The sequence below is a fragment of the Benincasa hispida genome, chromosome 9 (genome assembly GCF_009727055.1).
Source record: "Benincasa hispida cultivar B227 chromosome 9, ASM972705v1, whole genome shotgun sequence".
Classification (NCBI taxonomy): domain Eukaryota; kingdom Viridiplantae; phylum Streptophyta; class Magnoliopsida; order Cucurbitales; family Cucurbitaceae; genus Benincasa; species Benincasa hispida.
In genome coordinates, this window is record NC_052357.1 from 30075028 (window position 1) to 30099470 (window position 24443).

General features: G+C 29.1%; 2 protein-coding genes across 2 annotated transcripts; both read left to right on the forward strand.

Annotated features, from left to right (window-relative positions):
• The first annotated feature begins 2132 nt into the window (after positions 1-2132).
• Positions 2133-3385, forward strand: LOC120087046. Its single transcript, XM_039043889.1, has 2 exons — positions 2133-2787; positions 2890-3385. The coding sequence occupies exons 1-2, from the start codon at positions 2326-2328 to the stop codon at positions 2953-2955; spliced, it is 528 nt and encodes a 175-aa protein (XP_038899817.1). The 5' UTR covers positions 2133-2325; the 3' UTR covers positions 2956-3385.
• A 13186-nt stretch (positions 3386-16571) lies between these two features.
• On the forward strand, positions 16572-21767 carry LOC120086488 (probable sodium/metabolite cotransporter BASS3, chloroplastic). Its single transcript, XM_039043162.1, has 5 exons — positions 16572-17193; positions 18166-18261; positions 18359-18665; positions 19494-19741; positions 21177-21767. Exons 1-5 carry the CDS (start codon positions 16586-16588, stop codon positions 21415-21417), a joined length of 1500 nt encoding a protein of 499 aa, XP_038899090.1. The 5' UTR covers positions 16572-16585; the 3' UTR covers positions 21418-21767.
• Positions 21768-24443: the final 2676 nt, after the last annotated feature.

The window sequence follows — 24443 nt, forward strand, 5'->3', positions numbered from 1 at the left end:
GTAAAAATAATTTTCATATATTTTTTTTATTCAAATGAGTAATTTTAGAATTACCAAATAAGGGTGTACATGAGTTGGATTAGGTTGGATGGAGAGATTTTTTGGACAAACCCGAAAATGGATTGGCTACTCAAGTGACTTGAATAGGGTATCCCATCCAACACAACCCAACCCTTAAAATTCAGGAGTTGGATTAGATTGTCGGATTATTTATTATTTGTTCTTTTTATTGCATTTTTAAACTACTTATAATAGTTAAATTTGTATATAACATATATTAATAACTAAAAATTTATAAAACTCAAATGCTAAATATCAAAATTTAAGATATCTATTACAAACTTCATATATATGAGCTACAATATCTATAAGTTGAATATATATATACCTTAATATATTAGAAATACGGGTTGAGTTGGGTCAACCTGAATTTTTAAAAGTGTAGTCCGAATTCAATCAAACCCAAAAAATGCATAAAAATTCAATCCAATTCAACTCAATTCTTATAATTTGGATTGAGTAATCCAAATTGTTCGGATTATCATATGACTTGAACATCCCTATTACCAAATTACTATAAAAAAAATATTTTTATGTAAAAAAATTGTTTGACTAAATAATTAGGATAAATATCTATTTTTATTAATTTAACAAAAAAAAACAACAGCTTCATAACATGTTAGAAGATGTAATGTAAAAGACGAAATTGCTATAGATTAAAATTTAGATTTTAGAGACTGAAGTATTATGTACTGAATCATTATCAATTAAATTCAATGTCTAAATTATTATTTTCATAAAAAAAATTTAACCTACTTTAAAATATTAAAAGCCCGTTTGAGGTTGTTTTTGAAATCATAAAAAATTATTTGAGGAAAATCTTAATCTTATAGGCTATTTGATAAAACAACTTATTTATTAATCTACCAAAAATCAATTTTAAATTTATTTTAACGTGCAAAAGTTATTTGATGAAACTTTTAGATTTTAACTTTTCTAAAAATTTGATATATTCTGATGTGTTTGAAATACATTTTTAAGTGTTTAATTTAAAAAATAAGTCATTTTAAAATAACTTAGAGTGTTTGACATCCATTCAAAATAGTTTTTCATGTGTACTTTAATCAGTTTTTATTAAAAATGTTCAAATAAAAATGTGTTTTAATGAGTTTTTTGAAAAACACATTTTTCTCAAGACAATCCAAACATGCCCTTCCTTTAACTATCTTAAGTTTTCATTTCATTTCACTAATTTAGTTTCTCACATTTATTCCAAATTTTAATTAGGTCAAATTATGATAATAATTATTTTTTAAAAAATGATTATTCTATAAATTTTTTTAATTAAACCTTTTTTTTTTTTTTGCAATTCAAATCACATATATTTTCAAATAAGTATATTACTAAATTATACCAATTTAGTATTAATTTACCAAACATCTTAACTAGTTTTTTCTAACTTAAAATTAAAATTTATCAAACACTCTTTTACTTCTATGCATAACTGATTTTTCTTGAAGTACATTGTTAACAACTATTTTAAAAACATTGAAATTTTTTAGTACACATTCGATTATTATGAGACAGTTATTAATTTTTTTAAAAAAATTTATATTAAAATTAGAAAAATTATTGATTTTTTTTAATTCATTTAATTCTATCATCTAAAAAAAAAATTCAATCCACATCAACACCGTGACATTTTCAACCTCGATTATAAATTTACAACCAATATATTAAATTTAAATCAATGAAGTATAAAATATAAATAACAAAACGTAATATAAATAATAAGCATTTTTAACTTATTTAAAGCCAAGAAATGTTGACACATTAATTTAAAATATTTTAAATTTTTTTATCCATCAACATTTTTATAAAATTGAATCGTTGATATTTTTTTTTGGATATCAACATTTCAACCCTAAATTACAACTAATAATTCAAAATTAAAAAAAAATTAGAATAATTCAAACACTCGATAAAATGGAAGAAAAAAAAAAGAATATTAAAGGTAGACATATCATGTTAGTTAGATAAAAAAAAAATGGTGTACATTTTGGAGTTTTATAGAATATATATTCATAATTGAAGAATTCTTGTATATAAATGGGCCCCATTTTTCTCTCTCTCATCTCCAATAATTGAATTCCATCTCCACCTCCTCCTCCTCCTTCTTCTTCTTCTTCTTCCTCTTCCTCTTCCTCTCTGTACTCTTGCTGTCAATCCCCCATTGTTAAATCTAAAACCCTAATTCTTCAATCAAACTCCTTCCTTCCATTCCTCCATTTCCCACTAAGATCTTCCTTCATTCAACTCATCACCATGTTCCCCCCTTCCTCCATGCTTTTCCTCTGGTTCTCCTTCCTTTACTTCACCTCTTCAATGGCGGATCCTCATGCTCTGAACTACTACTCACCTTCGAGCTCTATTTACGATGTGTTATTGGCTCATGGCCTCCCCAAAGGCTTACTCCCAAAGGGTGTCAGGGATTACGAATTCAATGTCGATACTGGGAGATTTCTTGTGTTTTTGGATCGGGAGTGTAATGCGATGTTCGAAAATCAACTGCATTACGAGACTAATGTTTCTGGAACTTTGAGTTATGGTAAGATCGCCGCCTTATCTGGGATTTCGGCGCAGGATCTGTTCTTGTGGTTTCCTGTTAAGGGTATTCGTGTTGATGTTCCTAGCTCTGGCGTTATTTATTTCGATGTTGGTGTTGTTTACAAGCAATTCTCTCAATCTCTCTTCGAAACCCCACCTGTTTGTGTCCCTAATTCCAAGGTTTTGATCTAATTTTGAGTTCTTTTTTTCTTTTTTCATTCAACTTGAATGGGAGAAATGTCTGAATAATAACATGTGACTGTTTTTGTTTTCTGTATGTAGAATCAACACAGGAAGATTGGGAATGGGAATCAATTTGTTGAGTTAGATTCAGTGAAAATGGCTTGAAATAGCCATTGAAACAATGGGGGAAAAAGAAAAGGCTCAAAGGAGGAATCTCTATTGGGTGGTAATGAATCTTCATTGTATATGTCATCAAAGCATATATTATTAGCATCTGCTATATGGTTCTTTACACAGTGTGTGCTTGAACTATCTCATCATCATCATTGGGAGCAGAGAGAGTCAGAGTATGGGAATTTGTTGAGCAACTTCTGGTTTGTGTGATGGAAAGAAGTATGAAGGGGAAGAAGAACATTTGGTTCATTCAGAGATTTTTTTTTGTTAGAGGGGAAGGAGATTGCAGAAAGGTAGGTGGAGTTTCAGGTGAAAAAATCTACACATTTCTATTCAATAATCTTTAGAAATTTTGGTGTATTGTGAATATTATCATCATTATCATTATTATTATAATTATTATTGTTGTTGTTATTATTACTACAGTGGCTATAATTATTTTGTTCTTTTTTGTCTTGAACGCAAATTCTCTCCAATAAACATGTCAAGAATAGTGTTCTCTTTGTTTTATATCTATGTCTTCTTTTGCTTCTCAGTTCTGTAAGTTCATACTAATGTTGCAATGGGGACAGAACAGTAGGGATTGTCAATCTTGTCAGCATTAGCATTTTCTGTATTGTAGAAGTCTGAAACTTGATTAGAACAGTAGTTTTTGTGCTCATTTTTTAACTTTTTACTTTATTTATTTTTGCATGAAAAGTGATATTCAATGGCTTGACCATGAAAATGGGGTTTAGCTTAGTGTTTGAATGCTGTTGAGCCTTTTTTCTTTGGTGATATTGATTTACATACAGAGATAGAGGACTGAATCAATTAGAGCTGTTGAAGCTTGATATACAAGCTTGTTGGGAAGATGAGATATACTATAGCATTTACCTTTGCTTTTTGAAAAGCTGTTTAGTGTTTTGATTGGGAGATTTTACCATTTGATAAGACACTAGAGGAAGTTTTAAGTTGGAGCCTTTGATGTTGCTAGCCAATTGCAAGACTTTGTCCATCAAATTGGAGATTGGTTTAGTATCAATAGAAAGAAGTGATTTTATAGGCTTTTCAAACACTTTCGAAAAGTGTTTTTTAGTGATAATTCTTAATTGATTCTTCTTTTGAAGGTACTTAGTATTGAACTTTGAAGGTAGTTTGATTTGGCTCGGGTTGTCAATTTAAAGGTGTGTTTCTTGTCAGTTTGCCATTTGTTGTTAGATGTTTCTCAGGATAGAGATACAGTGCTAATGTGAGAAGGTCTTACTTTGCTTTTACAGTAAAGAATCTGAAGATGTGAAATTTACAAGCACTTTTTCCAGAATTCTTGGTCCAAATAATCTTTTGGTCTTCATGACAATGCTTTTTTTCCTCCCAATATAGTTTAAGTAGAAAGGGATGGATACCCTTTTAACCCCTAAACTTAAGAAAAGGGAGAAGTGAAAAAGCTGTTTTTTTTTTTGGTTAGTTTGTGAAGTAAGAAAAAAAAGTAAGGTTTTGATTTAATTGATTTGATGTTACGTGTTTAATAAGTAATTACCACATAATTGTGATTAATATTATAAATTAAAAAGTTGATCAATCAACTTTTATTCTCTTTCAACTCATAAAGAGACTTGATTAAACCAAAGTTTAGTTCTGAAATTTTTAAGATTGATCTTTATACTTTGAATAGTTGCTATTGAGTATATGAATTTTTAAGATAAATGTCTGAATATTTTATATCTGTGGTTAAGTTTATCGGTATAACAATGACGTGATCTGTTGTTGATTGTATTATTTAATACATTCATGAGTTGATTTTCAGATCAGTTCAAAAGCTAGTAGAGAGATTAAGGGGGTTAGATAGATGGGAAGTGTGAGAGCTGATATTGAAAACTTTTAATTTACAACTAAACTTCTTGACTAACAGAAAACTTAACATGTGGCATCAATAGAATGAGACTTTTGAAGGATAAGAGCAATAAAGAAAGGTGTTCTATTCATGCCCAAAAACATAGAAGATATTTTATTTTTATTTTTATTTTTTTGGACTTTGAAGTCTATATCAAGTCTTGTGTGTTGTTCATCTCTATATGGCCAGAAAGCCTTGACTGTCCAACAACTCCACCAAATATGTAGTGATGATTTTTGATTTTATTTTATTTTATTTTATTTTTGTGGGTGGAAAAATACCAATTTATATTTTTAGGAGTTGTATCTACGGGTGTGTAGGGTCGGTTGGAGTTGATTTTCCGACCAAACTGTCATAGAACCGATTATGGTTGGTTTAGTAAATGTTCAAATTGATCCCGACCGTTGAGGAGTGCAAATGGACCGTCAGTTGGTTTAATTCTTCAAAATTTTCTTTTAAAAAAATGTCACTAGCACCTCCTCTTCTCCGACCGACCGATTTTGGTTCAGTCGGCTCAGTTTTTCTGTCCATCATGCTCACCCCTAGTTGTATCAATTAAACTTATAAACTTTCATAAATGAATTAGTGTAGACTTTTAATCATAATTTTATTTGAGATAATTGTAATGTAAGGTCTAAATTGATTGAGTTATGAAAATTAGAAGTTTAATGGTCTAAAACAATAAGTTTCACATGATATTAATCTAACAAAATCGAAAAAAAGAAAAGTATAAATTGATACACTTATAAAAGTTCAGAGTATTAATTGATACACTTAATATTTGTTAAACATGTTGGTCATTGGATAAGGAAGCGGATATAATTGATTGATGTTGTAAATGAAAAGAAATATGTGTGAGTTTATGGAAGAGACAAATATTAGACAAAATGATGATGTTTGATGAAAATAATGCATAATGTGGGGATGTAAATATGGATATATGTCTATGATGGGAAACCAAATGCTCTGTTTAAATGTGCTTTTTTTTTCTTTTTTCTTTTTTTTTTTTTTTTGAAATTTATTAGCATTGATTAGGTTGGATTGATAATGGTGGTGATTAAATGGAACTTTGCTGTCATGGGTCAAACAAATAATAATATTGCAATTTCATGTTATGTTGGGTTTATATGAAATATGTTTTTTTTTTTAATAAATTTTTTAAGTAATTATGAAATTATGAATTATATGATGGTTATTTAGTAGCATGTGGTCCTAAGGTTGGCTATGGCCTGAGGAAGTCAAAGTTTGATGAACTAACTTCACTTGGCCCTTCAATTTTATTTATTTATTTTGGGTAAATCAATTCTTTAAATTAAATAGGATTAGTTTTATCATGGAATTTATGTTTGGATATATTTAGGTCATTCCAATTAGATTAACCCATGATCCTACCCAAAAGTCAACCGTTAGAATATTTAAAGTTGAATGCATATTTGCATTGATGATTAGATCCATAAAGAAGCATGAAAATTAAAGAAATATACTAAATCTAACTAAGAAACTGCAAAATGGTCAGATTGATATATATCATATATATACACACATTAGCAATTCAATGATAGACATGAAATTTTTTCCCTTTTTTTATGAGCATAGTTGAAAGACATTAGTCATTTCTTTTTTAAATACATTTGGAGTGTTTTTCTTTTTATGTGCAAAAACCGGGTTGGAAGATTTTCATAGACCAACCTAAAATTCGGGTTGACTAATAATGAACCTATTAGGTCTTTTTTGAAGGGTCAACTCCAACCCAACCCAAACCAAAATTTTTGGGTTGGGTTAGTTCTTTTTTTTCTTTTTTCTTTTTTTTTTTTTTAAAAAATTTGACTAGTTTTTTTAACTTTTATATATATATATATATATTAACATTTTTAACCCCGGTTACCAGGTTTTTTGAACACTCCTAAATGTAATAGCGATCTTAATCATCTATATAATTATAAATATTGACACATACTTTCTAAATTTTACGTATTGTTTAGGAAATTTTTTACGTATGAAAAAATCAAACTATTTATAGAAATTACAAAAAAGAAAATACTAATAGACATCTACCAGTATCTAGAAATCTATCATTTACAGATGCTGATAAAAGTCTATCAATATCTATATAGAATATAAACTGATAGAAGTCTAAAATGATTAAATTTTGTTATTTTTTAAATAGTTTCTCTTATTTCTTTATTTTTGAAAATCCTTCTATTATTTATTGCGTCAGTTCTCATCCTTTATTTTAACAAAAAAAAAAATTATATATTAAAATAAAGTTTAAAAATATTTTTGAAACAAATTTCAAAATTCAAGAATAAAAATAAAAAAATTTAAAGTTTAAAAGAAAATTTGAAACATACCCTAAAGTTCAAAAGTATTCGGTAAATGGGTCAACCACACATACGTCGAAACCAATACTGTATAATTTTTTTTAAAAAAAAAAAAAAAAAAATTGTGAATGCCCAAACTAATTCAAGCCCAATAGAGGAATGAATTTACATATCTACCCCTTTATTTATTTATTTTTTCCTCTAATTGTTGCAACACAATCAAGCATAGGAAAAACTCCTAAGATTCTCCCTCCAATTAAACTTTGGTACATATTATAATATCATAATAAAATGAAATTATTGTAAAAGGTGACAAATGCTATATAAAGATGATTGTAACCGACTCAATTGAAATGGAATATTTGATCAACCAACTATTTAAATATTGTCGATTTGGTTGATGGATTAGTTTATCAACTAAAATCAGTTTTAATTTTAAATTAATGTAATAAATGCCATAATAAATTCAATCGAATTGCTAATCTACTACAAAGTACCAACAGTAGAAGAATGGAAATTCTTATCGATAGAAAAATTTCAATAATATTTACATCTTATAACAAAAAGTTTTAAAAGTATTTGTACTTTTAAAACCTTTTGTTGTAGATGTTTTAAATATTTTTGTATATTTAAAAAGATCCCATAGAAAAATTCATCTAAATTTTTTATCGAAATAAATAATAATAATTAGTCTTACATTTCATGGGGTCGTGGTATTAAATTTTAATCAAAGTCATGGTATTAAATTTTCATCGATAGTGGACGTTTCATCAATAAATCATGAGTTGGACATTAACATATATAAAAAGTATAGTTAGAAAAATTCATGTCACATACAAAAAACAATAAATTACCACTAATGTGAATATAATATTATAATGAATATTCTTACATACTTAAAAGTTATAAATTATTAATTTAAGCGTTTTTCTTTGATTTTTTTTTTTTTAAAAAATCATATATTTCTATCCATGTCAATATTTTTGGAATATTTTCATTAATATTTCTTTAAAATTGGGACCTCAAAATTTTTGTTTATTTTCCTAAGTTGTGGAGTAGGAAAATTCGATGAGAATGTGCACATGTTTAATGTAATTTCATTGTAGTTTATATATGGAATTTTACTATTTGCTTTTTTTTTTTTTTTAAATGTCAATTTATATACTTAAACTTTAAAAATTATATCAAATAAAATTATAAACTAATAATTATATCATTTTCAAATAATATTTTTACAAAATGAACGATTAAAATTGATATATGAATCATTCTCAAAGAAAATTCCAACAATGAGTTTAAATTGATTCTTCTACGAGAGTTTGAGAGTTTAATTGATATAAGTATAATTCTCACATGATGTTTTTTTTCAAACAAAACGTTATGAAGGTTGTAAATTGATATACTTACAATAGTTCATAAAATTCGAATGGACACAATCCCAAAGTTTAAGGAACGTATCAAATGATATTTTCTTTATTTTTTTTTTTTACTACAACTTTGAATTGAAGATTTGAACTTCCAATATCAATCAAATGAATCGATACCTTAATATTTTGAAACTTAGAGACTAAATTGAAATCAAATTAAAAATTAAAGACTAAAATTGTAACATTTGAAAATTTAGGGACAAAATAAAAACTAGACACAAAACTTAGGCCCAATGTGAAAACAAAATTTCGAAAACAATGGATTCAATGAAAATATAGTTGTTTCTCATATTTTCAGATATGTGTTTGGTAAAAATATTCAAAAATTAAATTCTAATTCAAACAATTTTTTCAAAATGTGTTTGGTAATATATTTATGAACCATGAAAGTGAAACTAATTATAGTTACTCACTAAATATTATGCTGGATATAAATTATTACTAATCAATTTATGAACCTGTTTTATGTTAAAATTTTTGCATAATTATTATTTTGTAATATCATATAATATAAAATATATTGTATAGTACATATTATAATTTAACAAAAATAATTGAGTTTATAACATGAAATATATCATTTTTTATATATTTTTTAATATAATTATGCATTTTATAATTTCAAATTCAAAATCTAGATACACTGAAAACATAAAAATGTTATTTTCAAAATATGTTATTTTCAAAATTTGCATGGTTTAAAAGCATACACACTCTTAATATTTGAAAACATAATTTTAAATGGCCTATTAGTTAATTTGATGATAATTAATAGAAAAATGACCCATGAAATTGAGTTGACAAATTTTAATATTTTATGTAATAAAAAAATAATAAATTTATTGGTTCATTTAAAATTTGTCAATTCAACTTCACTTCTTATTCTTCTATTAGTCGACTCAAGGTCAAATTACATAAGAAACTATTTAGAATTGTTTTTCAAACCTTGAGAACTAAAATCACTTTTAAAATTTCAGGGACTAAATAAACACAAAAACCTTCAATAACAAATAGTGTATTTTATCCTGTAACATAACATTTTCCCTCTTTCATCCAAATAATTACTTGAAAACCTTCCTAGTGTTATGAAATTGAGGAGCACAGGAATATAAATATGAAAATATAATATAATAATATTTTTTATATATAATAAATAAATAAATAAAAACTAAAATTATAAAATAAAATAACTAAAAACATAAAATAACCAAAATCATGAAAATGGATAATATGAAAATTAGTGGAAGTGGAATTTTCACCGATGTATGTGTAATTTAAGATCCACCAAATGACACTATTTATAGGCAAAGTGGCAAGTAGGATGTGGACTTACATAGATACCAAACATGAATAACTACAAGGCACATGGACAACATGAATGGTGACACATGACATTTGAGACACTAAGCAGTAGACATCTATTTTCTATTATAATATTCATAATACTCCCTCTTAGATGCTCATATATATATATGAAATATGTCTCGTTAAAACCTTTATAGGAAAAACCTTAGCAAAGGAAAACGAGTACATATTTCATATAATACATACTCCTACAAAAAATACAATATATTTACTCCCCCTCATGAAAACATCACTTAAGATCTTTAAGTCGCCGCATTCCAATATTGTGCACCCAATTTTTCAAAAGTTGTGATTGGTAATGCCTTTGTAAATAAGTCTGTCAAGTTATCTTTTGAACAAATTTGTTGTACAATAATTCGCCATTTTTTTCAAGATCATGAGTGTAGAAAAGCTTCGGTGAAATATGTTTTATTTTATCTCCTTTAATATATCCTCATTTGATTTGGGCTATGCAAGTTGTGTTGTTTTTGTGTAATATTGTTGAAATTTTTTTGTTAGAAGATAAGCCACACATTTCATGAAAGTATCTAGAAGAATCAGTATCCGATACATATCTAATACTGATTCTTTGTCTCATATGAAGTATCCGTGCTTCATATAAATTTTTGCTAAACCATTTTGTGTATGAACATGAGCTACAGGATGTTCAACACTTATTCAAATTGACATACAATAATTATCAAAAGCTTGGGATGTAAATTCACCAGCATTGTCAAGACGAATGGTCTTAGTTTTATAATCAGGAAATTGTGCTCTTAACTTAATTATTTGAGCAAATAATCTTGCAAATGCAAGATTTCAACTTGATAATAAGCACATGTGTGATCATCTGCTGGATGCATCTATTAATATCATAGAATATCTAAATGGTCCACTTTGTGGGTTAATGGGTCCACATATATCATGAATTCGTTCTAAAAATACAGGTGATTCAATCCCCACTTTAGCTGGTGATAGTCTAATTATCAATTTTCCTTGAGAGCAAGCATCACATGTTAATTCATTAGATGAGTGTCCATTTGAATTAACAATAATTCTCCTCATCATTATATATCCTGGATGACCCAATCGGTCATGCCAAATTGTAAATATATCTGGATTCATGAACTTCATGTTCATTGTTGCATATGTTTCAATTACTCATATATAAGTATAATACAATCTAGAAGATAAATCAGGCAACTCTTCCAATACTGTCTCTTATACACATCTAGATGTGTATAAGAGACAGATATATATATATATATTCCACATTATTCTTACTATCAGTCTCAACATGATAACCATTGCAACGTATATCTTTAAAACTTAGAAGATTTCTCTTTGATTGACTAAAGAACAATGCATTGTCAATTATAAATTTTGTTCCTCTAGGCAAAATAATATTTGCTTTTCTAAAACCTTCGATTAAGTTTCCAGATTGATATTGTATTTACTTTTGTTTTCAGCATTGTCAATTTGAAAAAATATTTTTAATTATAAGTATTGTGTGTGTAATTGCTGCCAGACATAGATTTTCTTTGCTATTTTTTAAAATACTCAACATATGAAAATGATTAATGTTTCTTCATTGAAAGAAAATAATTACAATAAGAAAAACAACATTTAAAATATACAAAAGTTACTAAAAAAACATGAAGATAGATAAAAGAAAACAATACATTAAGTCTAGATATTCTTAAAATCAAAAGAAACACTTGATGTTCCATCAACTGCGCCAATCTTCTCTTCACGAGATTCAAAGAAGTCTACCACATCCAAATTTTTCATATGGGATGGGTCAAATATGTTATTATTCTGGTATGCAAAATTTGCTTCCACATTTTTCTCTTTTTCCTTCAAGGAGGTTTGATAGAATTCAACTAAGTGTTTTGACGTACAACAGGTACGTGACCAATGCCTAATCATTTCGCATCGGAAGCACTTATTTCCAACACTCTCTAAACTTTTATCTTGTGGAGCGTTTCCTTTGTGATCATCATTTTGTGTGATTCTTTTGAAATTTAAATGATTAGAACAACCACCACGAAAATAATAATTATTTCTTCATCTGCCACGGTCACAACCTCGACCTCGATCGCGACCACGACCTCGACCACGATCATTATTAAAATTTATAGCATTCACTTCAGGGGATGATGTTGTTTCGGTTGGTTGAGATTCATGATTTTTCATCAATAACTCGTTATTTTGTTCGGCCACGAGAAGATATGAAATTAATTCAAAATACTGTTTAAAACTTTTTCTCGATATTGTTGCTGCAGGAGCATATTTGAGACATGAAATGTAGAAAATGTCTTCTCTAACATATCAACATCAATAATTTTCTCTCCGCATAACAACAATTTTGAACTGATTTTAAATAATGCGGAGTTGTAATCACTTACTGATTTGAAATCTTGTAGCCTCAAATGCATCCCCTTATAACGAGCTTTAGGAAGAATAACTGTCTTTTGATGATCATACCTCTCTTTCAAATTTTTCCACAAGATATGAGGATATAAGATATTTTATTTTCAATCCCTTGTGGATATGATGACGAAGGAAAATCATAGCTTTTGTTTTGTCCTGACTGAATGTCATATTTTCTTCTTTAATAGTCTCCCCAAGATTCATAGCATCCAGGTGGATTTCGGCATCAAGTATCCATGACAAATAATTATTGTCGTTATTATCAAGGGCGACAAATTCTAATTTTGTGAGATTTATCATGGTAGCACTATCATAAAATATTGTACTTCTGTTAGAAATTTAATAGATATTGAAAATGCAAAATAATATTAAATTTATTAATTATAACGAAGAGAAAAAAACCGACATACCTTTAGGACCTACCTTTAGCGGGGAAAACAACATGAGCTCATGCTGATAACGTGTTATTAAATTGAGGAGCACAACAGAAATACATATTTGAAAAATATAATATAATAATATTTTTTTATAACAATAAATAAATAAATAAAAACTAAAATTATAAAATAAAATAACCAAAATCATGAAAATGAATAATATGAAAATTAGTGGAAGTGGAATTCTCACAAATGTATGTGTAATTTTAAGATCCACCAAATGTCACTATGTAGGCAAAGTGATAAGTAGGATGTGGACTTACCTGAACACCAAGTATGAATAATTACAAAGCACATGACAACATAAATGGTGACACATGATCTTTGGGACACTAAGCAATGAGTATTTATTTTCTATTATAGTATTCATAATACTAGTCTAATCCTACTATAAATTATTTATTTTCTTTGTTTGGCTCGATGGTTATCTTATTAATGTTTAATTACAATTTTATTTTTTTAATTATTAATTTATTTTTTTCACAAGCATTTTAAAATGTTAAAACTCTTAACAAGTGTAAAAAAATTGCAACTTTTCATTTTTCACGGATCTTAGGAAAATTACCCAAAATATTTTCATTACATTAGTCATTTTTTTCACATTTAAGTTAGTTAATTTAAGATAACCAAAATATAAAACAACACCATTTTAATTTTGAGTTTAATTATATAAAAAAATATGAAAATTAGTTTATTTTAAATTTAACTATATTAAAATAATTAATACAACAAATTTAAAGTAATCTAAGATCTAACCACTTATTAAATTCAAGAAAATATTTTACAAACTCAAGATTTTTTGGCCGAAACATAACCATATGGATAGATAGATTACTTAACCAAAACCAGATCGGAAGAGAAAAAAATGAACGACTATCTTGTTCCATCGATTTCTTCCTTTTGGTGAGAACATAAATCTTGGTTGATGCAAACTGAGATCTTGAAGCTAAAGTAGCACGATCTAATTCCAAAATTTCACTCATGAAACATATTTTTTAGAGTAGTAGGATCATTATAACTCATTCATTGAATTACTGTAATTATTAGTAGCATCATATTCAGTATTCGAAAGAATACCGTACAAGGTCTAGTTGATTACGTCCAATTTTTCTAATGAAATAGAGTACTATATATTTCCAGGAAGCACATATACAAAGGGAATTTGGACTATACAAAATAAATGTTACATAGTAAACTTTGATCTAATTTTTTGTCTTAAAGCAAAATATATCTGTTCTAACTCTGATTTTTTATAACCTCAATTAGTAATATCAATTACTAATTTGAATTTGAAATAATCCATCTCATTCAAATTTCACACTTAACTTTTGCTATATATGTTCCACTACTAATTCAAGAAAAGAGAATATTAATACAAACAAAGATCCTATCTATCTATCTTAGTGAGGGGATTAATATTTTTATGTAGTTTATTCTCAGACTTCTAAAATCTATTCTCCAAACACATATTTTTTAAATCAAAACTTTATAAATCTACACTCTAAATACAAATTTCTTAAACCCATCATCTTTAAATCGTTTAACATTCTCAAACTTATAATTCCAAACATACACGCCATACCCTTAAGTCTTCAATATTTTCAATAACTTACCAAGTTCTCTTTTGTAAAATTAAATAAATAAAATGAAAAAAATATACACCGGAAAATCCAAAAGGTAGGTTCTAGAATTTGTTGAAATGCGTGGCAGATAACGATTGGCTGTCATCATCATGGGCACACTTAGAATTCAATTCATCACAGCCGTCCATTTTCTTGACGGATCATCTTACCATTTCCACGTCATTCATTACACAAATATTTTAGTTAGTTATATCGATACATATACTTCGATATATATATATTCTTTTTTTATAATATATACACACACTTGGACACATCTCTAGCTATCTTTATCAATAAACAAAAATATCTAATTGCGTTGAAAGTACTTTTAATGAAAACAAACCAACAAAACTATTATTATTTTCAATCAAATTCATAAAATGCTTCATTCATTTTTCTAAAAGTTCATACCATTAATTAATAAAAGTACATGTATTCCGTTTCGAAAAACATATAATTGTATCAATTAGATTCTTCATTCATTTTTCTAAACGTTCATATCGTTAATTGATAAAAATATTTCTATTTCATTTAGAAAAATATATAATTACGTCAATTAAATTCTTAAACTTTCAAAAATTAAATAAATTTAGACTCTTAGGACATGATTTCCTTTGAAGGTTGTTCATGTATTTATTCAAATAGTCAATTTTGTAAAACCAACATTTGAAGATATGTACATAAGTTTGAGATTAATGCATGAATGATTTTAAAAAATAATCGGAATGAAGAGTGTAAATTGATTGACTTATGAAAATTTATGAGTTTAATTGACTTAAATTTTAAAGTCAAATGAAATTTGGAGGAAGATATAAATTAATACACTTATGAAAGTTATGAGTTTAAATTGATACAATTAGTAGCTTAAGGTTTTAATTGATACAACCCCAAAGTTTAGGAGTATAAATTGATATACGCCTATTTTTTTTTAGGTTAACTATTTATTCACTATAGTTTTTCCTTTTTTGTTTTCGAGTACAATAATTAAAAGTTGTAGTTTTACAAGTTTCTATTTAGTATCCTAGTAGCCATAAATCTCTTAAGTACTTGTGGTTTGTGACACGAGAACCATAACATGCTAATTTTAGAAGGTGGACTCAAGGAAAAGACTTATGTATATTTAATTATATATATTTGAAATCTAAGATGTGTTAGTGGGAGCAATTGATTGAAAACCTAAATATGGTTTAATTAATTAAAATATATATTATGGATAAAATTTGATCCACTAAAATACGCGATACACAATAAAATCACGTGAAGGGTAAAAATGAACAAGACTCTAAATGGAAGCAAACATGTATTTTGAGTCTAGGGTCAACTACCCACTAACCAAGTCCAAGGAGTCAAGTAAGCTGGTCCGTGTTGTTTACGAGTTGATCATCTAGGTTGACTAGGCATAGATAATTTGACAATTTTAAGGAGTCCAGTTACATTGAGAGATTATTCGTTTGGCCTAGTATACATTTAAAAACCTTAGGTCAATCCCATATAAAAAGAAGTTATAAACTTTAGGGGATGTAAAATTACAACATTTGAGCATCCGAGTGCGAATAGCAACCACTGCACTAATATGTAAATTGTTGTTTTTCTGGTACTTTACTCCCAAATTTATCATTGATTGTGTACAAGCTAGTAGGTAGGATTAATCTCCATTAGATTTTGGTACCAACAACATATATTCTAAACAAAAAAGTCAGAGATTCAAAATCTTCACTATCACATGCTCTTTAATAATAATAATAATAATAAAATTACATATAGTAATTGTTCTAATATTTAATTTTTCTCCACCCAATCCTCAAAAACTTCTACTTTCATATAATATACTCTCATTTATGGTTCATTACGTTGTATTGCCATAAATCCTCAAACATTGGACTTTGCACGAACAATTTTCTTTAAACATTATGAAACAAGATTATATTTAGTAAATTCTAAGACGTTGCCAAAGAGAGTATATATCAACTAACATCTGTACGTGTTAGGATCACAAAGCCTATAGTTCAAATCTCCAACTCCTATCATACTAAAAAAATCTAAAACATTTTTATAGAGATTAAATTGAAGTTTTTAAAATATAGGGATCCAATTGAAATTAATGGGAGGGACTAATTTGCAAATTTTTTAAAAGGAAAGAAAAAAAAAACAAAATTGAAATATGGAGACTGTCAACACTTTCCTCCCAACATTTGGACGGATATTTCTCTCTCTCTCTCTCTCTTCCACTCTGCCCTTTTTCTTCCCTCTCCTCGTTATCATCACTTACCCACGACAAAAAAAAAACCTCACCGGCGGCCAACCATTCACTTTCCGGCGATATTACTCCGGCGACTTCACTGTTTACACTTCCTTCTTCCTTTCCATGTCCGCCATAACTCTTTACTCTTCTCCGGTTCCCTTTCTTTCTCAATCGCCGACCAAACCTAGTAGAAAACCAAAATTGTATTCATCCGATTGCCACTGCCTTTCGATTTCGTGTAGTTTCACTAGATTGTGGCCTTCTTCTCACTGTTCGACGTCGAAGAATTGGAAGCCGGTGTGTAATGGAGCTTTGTCGACGTTTGCTTGCTCGACTTCTCCGTTCATTGGGAGAGTTGGCTCGCGGATTCGGCTGGGGAATTTCTCGCTGTTGTCCTTTGGATTGAATTCCAATGCGGCGGCTGAGGCTGCCGGTGGTGATTCGTCTCAGCTTTTGTCGGCATTGCTTCCTTTTGTGGTGCTTGCTACTGGAATTGCGGCTTTGGCTCGGCCTTCTACTTTTACTTGGTAAATTTGGATCTTATTGATTTAATTATTGTAATGTTATTTAATTCCCAATTTTCAATGTTAGATACTTGGTCCTTTTTGGTTTCTTTCTCTCTCCCTTGTTCTTGATTGAAGTCAGCATTCCATTCTTGTCTCTGGTAAATGATTTTTTATTGTTTTTTTTATACTCCAAATACATCTTATACTTTCATAATTACAATATTAACTGAACTTTCATAAACGTTTCTTCGGAAATTGGATAATGATTTAGAATGAAAATTTAGATTGACACACCGATATAGATCCTCATCATACTGTTTTAAGTACCGATTCTTTCTAAAATTCGAAAGGAAAGACATTAGTTTTTGAAACCTTTATGAAAGTTAATGGTAATATGGTAATTTAAATAAGTATAAAAGTATCTTTGAAATTAATGATAAAGTTTAGATGTATTTTCTATAATTTAGCTTCTTTCTTTCTTTATTTTTACTGTTTTTAATCTTATTTATCCTGACAGGCTGACAATGTTATATCCTTGATACTAAATATATTTGATGTTGTACTATATATATATATATAAATGCATGTCATGTTGTGTGTATAATCTGCCACCGCTAGTCAAATATTTCATAAATAATGGTTTCTTTCATTTTTCAACCAGTCAACTTTTGGGTGTTTTGTTTCTCTTCCCTAAATTTGTTTTAAATTTTGAATGTCATTCTCTGTATTTATTTTCTTTATGACATCAGTCTTGGAACTTTCAATTTGCAGGGTTCATAAAGGAGCTACATGATGATGACTCATAGCTTTCCAGTTTCCCCTTTTAGTTTCTATTTTTCTATCTTATTTAGATGATTAGATCTTTCACTAAAACTAACTGTTATATTCATATGTTGCTGTTTGAGGTAGTGCATGTAGTTTATACAAATATATCTAACCAAATTTGGATTTGTCAAGAGTATCTTATGAAGTTTTTGACTTGGCATTTTGCAGGGTTCCTAAGGATCTCTATGCCCCAGCTCTTGGTGGGATAATGCTATCTATTGGGATTAAGCTTTCTATTAATGATTTTGCTCTAGCAATTAAGAGGTTATACATCGGAATTGCCAAATGCCAATCATATCGACTGCATTTGAAAACTTGAGTTTGTTCTTGAGAATTCTTTTATTTTGTTTGTTATTTGCAGGCCTGTACCACTCTCTGTTGGGTTTATTGCTCAGTATGTTTTGAAACCAGCTCTTGGTGTATTGATAGCAAGAGCATTTGGCATATCTCCAATGTTCTATGCAGGATTTCTTCTCACAGCCTGTGTTGGTGGGGCGCAGCTATCAAGTTATGCCAGTTTCTTGAGTAAAGGAGATATTGCCTTGAGTATTCTCCTTACCAGCATCACCACCATCTCATCCGTGCTTCTAACACCTCTATTGACTGGAATTCTGATCGGTTCAGTTGTTCCGGTTGATGCAGTTGCCATGTCAAAGTCAATATTGCAGGTAATGGCACTTCAATGAATAATTGTATAGTAGATATGATTCATGGATTTCAGACAAAAAAGTCCAGTAGGATTGTAGTTACATACTTCGTCCATTAATTTAGTAAGAAACCAAACTTTCCAAATCTAGAAAAGGATCCCTCAACCATAAGAAATGACTCCAATCTAAAGACTAAAAGAATACAATCAAGTTGATAATTACGAAAGATTCGATTACTGGACACCAATAAAGGCACCTTAAATCTCATCACTTCCAACAGCTCCAAAAACTTTTGACTCTTCTAAAAATCCTTAATCCTACTATGCGTCTTGAGCCACATACCCCATATGGCACCAAAACAACATATCTACCACAAAACTCTTCCCTTATTCTGAAAAGAATATTCCTTCCCGAGCATGTACTAGAGTAATATTATAATTTTTTCTGAAAAGACATTTATAGTTGATTTTCAAAATTATGTACGCAAAAATTTAGTGCATAAAGGTCTTGATATATTGGGTTTCTCATTATTTAGGCAGCTGGTTGCATGAAGAAGCTTTTCTGGTCTTCATAGAAAGAGACTCTTCTTAGCAAATGAGTTAGTTAAACAGAAACTTCTTTTATGGAGGCTTTCTTGTGTGTTCTTTTCCTTTTCCAATTCTTCTGTTAAGTTTTGCAATGTTATTTCGCATGTTATTTCGCATGTCCATCCTATGTCTGGGCTGTAACTAATCTTCATCCCCTCTCACTACGGTCAAGAAATGGTGTATTTTAAGGTTTCGTGGGCGTCTTGCATTATACTGATACAATCATTAATGTTTGGTTATTAATGTTCTGGCATTGTTATAGGTTGTTCTTCTTCCAGTTGCCCTTGGACTTGTCCTTAATTCTTATGCAAAGCCGATCGTAGCCGTTCTTCAGCCTGTGATGCCGTTTGTTGCAATGATCTGTACTTCATTGTGCATCGGTAGCCCTCTTGCTATAAACAGAAGCCAAATTTTGTCGATAGATGGAGCCCGGTTGGTTCTTCCAGTTTTAGCATTTCATACTTTGGCATTCACTTTGGGATACTGGGCATCGAAAATCCCAATCGTAAGGTAAAAAGTTATACCTCTTTACATAAAATCCCATGTAGTTTGATGAACTTTGGGGTTTAGTTCCTTCAGAATGATCTTTCTGTATTATACATCACTCTTCATATAATTGATCCCACCCAGGTTCTATAGGCATGAAAATAGTAGTATTTCCCTGTTGATAAAATGGATACAAAAGTTTAGCAGGGTAGCTAGAAACCCGCCGATCTTTTGCTTTGATCAATCGCCTTCGCCTTCGCCTTCAATCTTTTTAGAAACTGTTAAGGCACGTGACTATTAATTAGTGAAAGGCTTTTCAACCTTTCATTCACATGGAAACTATCTACTATCATAATAATCTTGCTTTCCTTTCTGTTCAAGTGGGTCATAGATAACACTTTTTGCCGTAGTACATGAATAGGTAGCATCAATCAAATCTGCAGACTATGGCTTGTTGGGAGCAGTTTGTAAAAATTATTTTTCAAACTTAAATATCAAAAGTAGAATCGCTGTTTGAGAGAACTTTGAAAAATAACTGCGTCTTTTAGAATAAAATTTAGTGAAAACCTGTTTGCTAGAGCCTTTGAAAATTGTTCATTTTTGTATTTTATTCTAGTTTATTTCCTCTGATCCCTTTGTCAGAACAACTTAAGCCATTTTTAATCCCAAAACTATGAGTCTTATTATTAATTTCCAGTGCACAACAACTATTACCTTTACAGGCCATCCAAAACCATATTCCAAAATTCTCAAAACCGAAGTAGAAAACTATTTTTCTCAATAGCTCCCAGGCTACAAAATTACATGAAAGTCAAATATTCAAGATCTGTTGCAGCTTAAGAATTACATAAAAACTTTTATCACCTTTGTCTAAATAAACTTTCTCGTTCCCATAGAGATATTGTTTTGATTTTCATGACTATACTGTTTTATGGAGTAGTCATGTCAGTTTGTTTTACACTGGTTTAGAATGAATTTGCATTGATTTCGAAATTGAGGTGGCAGGATGTTGGAACTCCTAGCTTCTGATTTCGGGTAGGAAGCTTAATAAATGAAAAACACTGTTGTCGTTTAGAGTTCGACATTAGGTTATGCAGTTCTCCTTGTAGATGAATGAGGCTGGCTCAATATAGGGTTAGGTTAATGAAAACTAGATTAGATTGGCTATACTGTTTAGGGAGTAGTCATGTCATTTTGTTTGTTACACTAGTTTAGAATGAATTTGCATCGATTTCCAACTCGAGGTAGTGACTCCTAGCTCCCAATTTTGGGTAGAAGAAAGCTTAATAAATGAAAAACATTGATGCCCTTTGACATTAGTCTCCTTGTAAATGAACGAGGTTGGCTCAAAACTAAGGTTAATGAAAACTAGATTAGATTGAATACTTCAATTCAGACAAATATAATTAGTTTCAAAATATGATGAACATTGCTTAATACAATATTGTGAATGTCATAGGCAAGAAGAAGAAGCTAGCAGAACAATTTCACTTTGCACAGGGATGCAGAGCTCCACTCTAGCAGGGCTTCTTGCTACTCAGTTCCTCGGGAGTACTCAGGCCGTTCCACCCGCATGTTCGGTCGTCGCCATGGCCATCATGGGCCTTTGTCTAGCTTCATTCTGGGGCAGTGGGTCTAAAATTAGAGACTTGCCATCTCTTTTGATACAGAAAAGCAGTTCCATAGTCAGTGCTTCTTGAATCTACTTGAATTAGCAACTCACCCATCTCTTAAAAGTGGTTGAAAAGTCTCAAAATGCAACAGCAAAAAGTCCATTTGCAGGCAAAGGAAAAGAGTTCTTCAACCAGCATATGTGATTCTCAGGTACCATAATAAAAGATAGCAGGAAATAAATTTACTCTGTGTAATGTTCATATGATACAGGAAAGCTCATGGGCGCTACCATGAGAATGAGGCATAAAAATATAAAGTATCATGATAGTTATCTAATAAAAGTAAGAAAGAAAAAAGTGGATTATCATCATTTCAGTTTATAGGATGTATTATTTATTTGTTTAGAAAATATAGTAAATACACACTTCTTAATCAATTAAAGTGAAAAAAAGGATAATTTTTTGCTTCATTTTTTGGCCCTTATTTACATACTGATTTTTGGATTTTTTCCCCCAACCAAAATTGGAATCTCAAATCTCACTATTTGGAGGTAAGAAGTGTGGAAATAGATTTAATTGAACTGAAAATTTTTCTTTCTTAACCCCTAGTTATTGAATTTTTGAAGATTTGTCTTATAGATTTGAGGATGGTAAATTATATTTTTCGCATAGCACATTTTTTTTTTACTATTCATATCAATAATCAAGGTCATTAAGCACATGGGAAAAGTTTTAGCTAAAATAAATGAAATGGTTATATATATATATATATATATAGAATCAGGTATGTATGAGTTCAACAACTTGAGAGTGATGGAGAGTGAATCTTGACATCATAGTGAAGAAAACATGTCTTAATCAATTGTTATACAAGACACAGATACTAGATATTTTTCTAAAGTTATTTATTTAGTATAAGATCTTCAAGAGTGTATAAAAAACATTTTTGAAAATTAGGTGAATCTAAAAGGTAACACCACACAGTCATACACAATGTTGGTAATGTTAAAAATAACAGGAAAGATAATAAGTGAAATTGAGAGAGCAGACACAAAGATTGATAATCCAGTTCGGTGTAAGATCACTTACGTTTGGGGAAACACTGTCTAGTGAAAAAATTTTACTAATAAAGAATGAAGTGATTACAATGGACTACTTATTCGTCAAACATCTTTTACAGTGACTCTCAAAGAGGTAATTCCTAGTGAAGCTTTTAGACTCCTTCATCCTTTACATGTAACGTTCGAGTTTAGAATGAAGACATGAATGAACAAATATCACATGATCCTGAGAACGTGAAAGTATGGTTAAAAAAGACTTAAAAGAATTGAAAGTCACTACCTATACCAACAAGGTGTACCTTCCTTTTTGGTGGCTCAATCATAGGAACACCAAAGTTAAGCGTGCTTAGCTTGGAGCAGTGTTATGTTGGATGACCTCTTGGGAATTTTTCTAGGATGAGTGAGGACAAAGTATGCTGAAAGAACCAGTGTTGGTTTGTGATCACTGTTTTTTTTTTTTTAATATTTGTAAAAATGATGCTATACACTTGATTATTTTTCCTAAAATTTCTATTTATTGCAATTACCCTAAAAAGAAAAGTGTTGGTTTCATGGCATGGGTATACTTTGGGTATAATAAAGTTATGGGTCTTATGATATTGTATTTCCAGATAGGGTAAGATAAAGGGAAGGAAGTTATGGCATATATCTGAAAATAATAGGACAAAATGAAGGCAATTGGAACCCAACAATTGGACAAGATGGGAAGAACTAGGAGTACCTCTAAGATACATTCATTCATTCTCCCACATATTCTTGGAGTACACACAATAATATTTCAACCTTTACTAATATAGTAATATTAGCAAATTGGGTTCAATTGCTATAAGAGTAAATTTGTAAATGTTGATAAGTTGCTTCACCAAAAATGTCACATGTATACAACTTTATTTTATTAACTATCTACTTTCTCCCTAGTCTACAACGTCTCAACCAAAGTTTAAAATATAGATGTTGAGGAAAATGTCGAAGTTTCTATTTTAGAAAAATATCGATAGAAAAATGTCAATGTTGATGGATATTTTTGTAAAAAAATATAAATAAAAGAATTAAAATAAATTATTTAATTAATAGATAAATATTTTATAATTTTTTAAAACAAGCTATATTGTATTCACATTAGTGACATTTTAGTACTTATTTTTTATTTACATGATTTTTTACAATAAAATAAAAATGTTAATTCACCTTTCATGTTGATATTGAACACATAAAAATGTGAAAATATATCTATTGAAATATTAAGATGTCAAAGAAAATTTAATACCATGATCTCAACCAACATTTATGTCATATCGATGTCCTTGATTAAGGATAGAGGCTATGTTTGCCTTAAAAGAAAAAGAAAAGAAAAGAAAAGAAAAGAAAAGAAACGAAAAGAAAAGAAAAGAAGAGAAAAGGAGACTACATAAAAATCACACTTCAAATATTTCAACAGAATCTCAACCAAATAATTTGTGATGATGTCACATTTGAGATTGTGGCCTAGCGCATATGTCAAGCAGGGGTGTTAAACAAATATGGATGGCCAAAAAATCTGAATAATCCAATCTCTATCCTTGGAATTGGTATCAACTCATTTAGATTGGATTGAGTTCAAATAAATAAAAATCTTACGAGATTGATTTGGTTTATGAGTTTATCTAAAATAACTTAAACCAAACCAAACTTATTATTAGTTTTAAAAAATATGTTTCTTTTACTTAAAATACAACTATATATACATATATTTATTCTAGTTTATTTAATTTCATGATTTTTTTGGAATTTTTTTCTCCAGCAATTCCCAAAACTATTTTTTTTTTTACATATTAACATTTTACTTATTTTTAGAATAAAAATTTAAGGGCTGACAAAAGAAATAATAAATTTTAAAGTTTCATATGGAAAAATGTCAAAAAGATTTCATAATTATAAAAATAGCAAAACAAATTTATATAATAGAAAATATTAATTAATAAATGACAAAACTACCCTAACAAATAAAAATGCAAAGATACACTACTTTAAAAACAATACGAATACCACAAATATACTACACCTAAACATTCT

Bases quoted from the DNA above. Each gene is read 5' to 3' on its own strand.
- LOC120087046 (XM_039043889.1), top strand. From the start codon at position 2,326: ATGTTCCCCCCTTCCTCCATGCTTTTCCTCTGGTTCTCCTTCCTTTAC. The intron at 2,788-2,889 runs GTTTTGATCTAA...TTCTGTATGTAG, and splicing joins TTTGTGTCCCTAATTCCAAG to AATCAACACAGGAAGATTGG.
- LOC120086488 (XM_039043162.1), top strand. From the start codon at position 16,586: ATGGAGACTGTCAACACTTTCCTCCCAACATTTGGACGGATATTTCTC. The intron at 17,194-18,165 runs GTAAATTTGGAT...GGCATTTTGCAG, and splicing joins CGGCCTTCTACTTTTACTTG to GGTTCCTAAGGATCTCTATG. The intron at 19,742-21,176 runs GTAAAAAGTTAT...TGAATGTCATAG, and splicing joins TCGAAAATCCCAATCGTAAG to GCAAGAAGAAGAAGCTAGCA.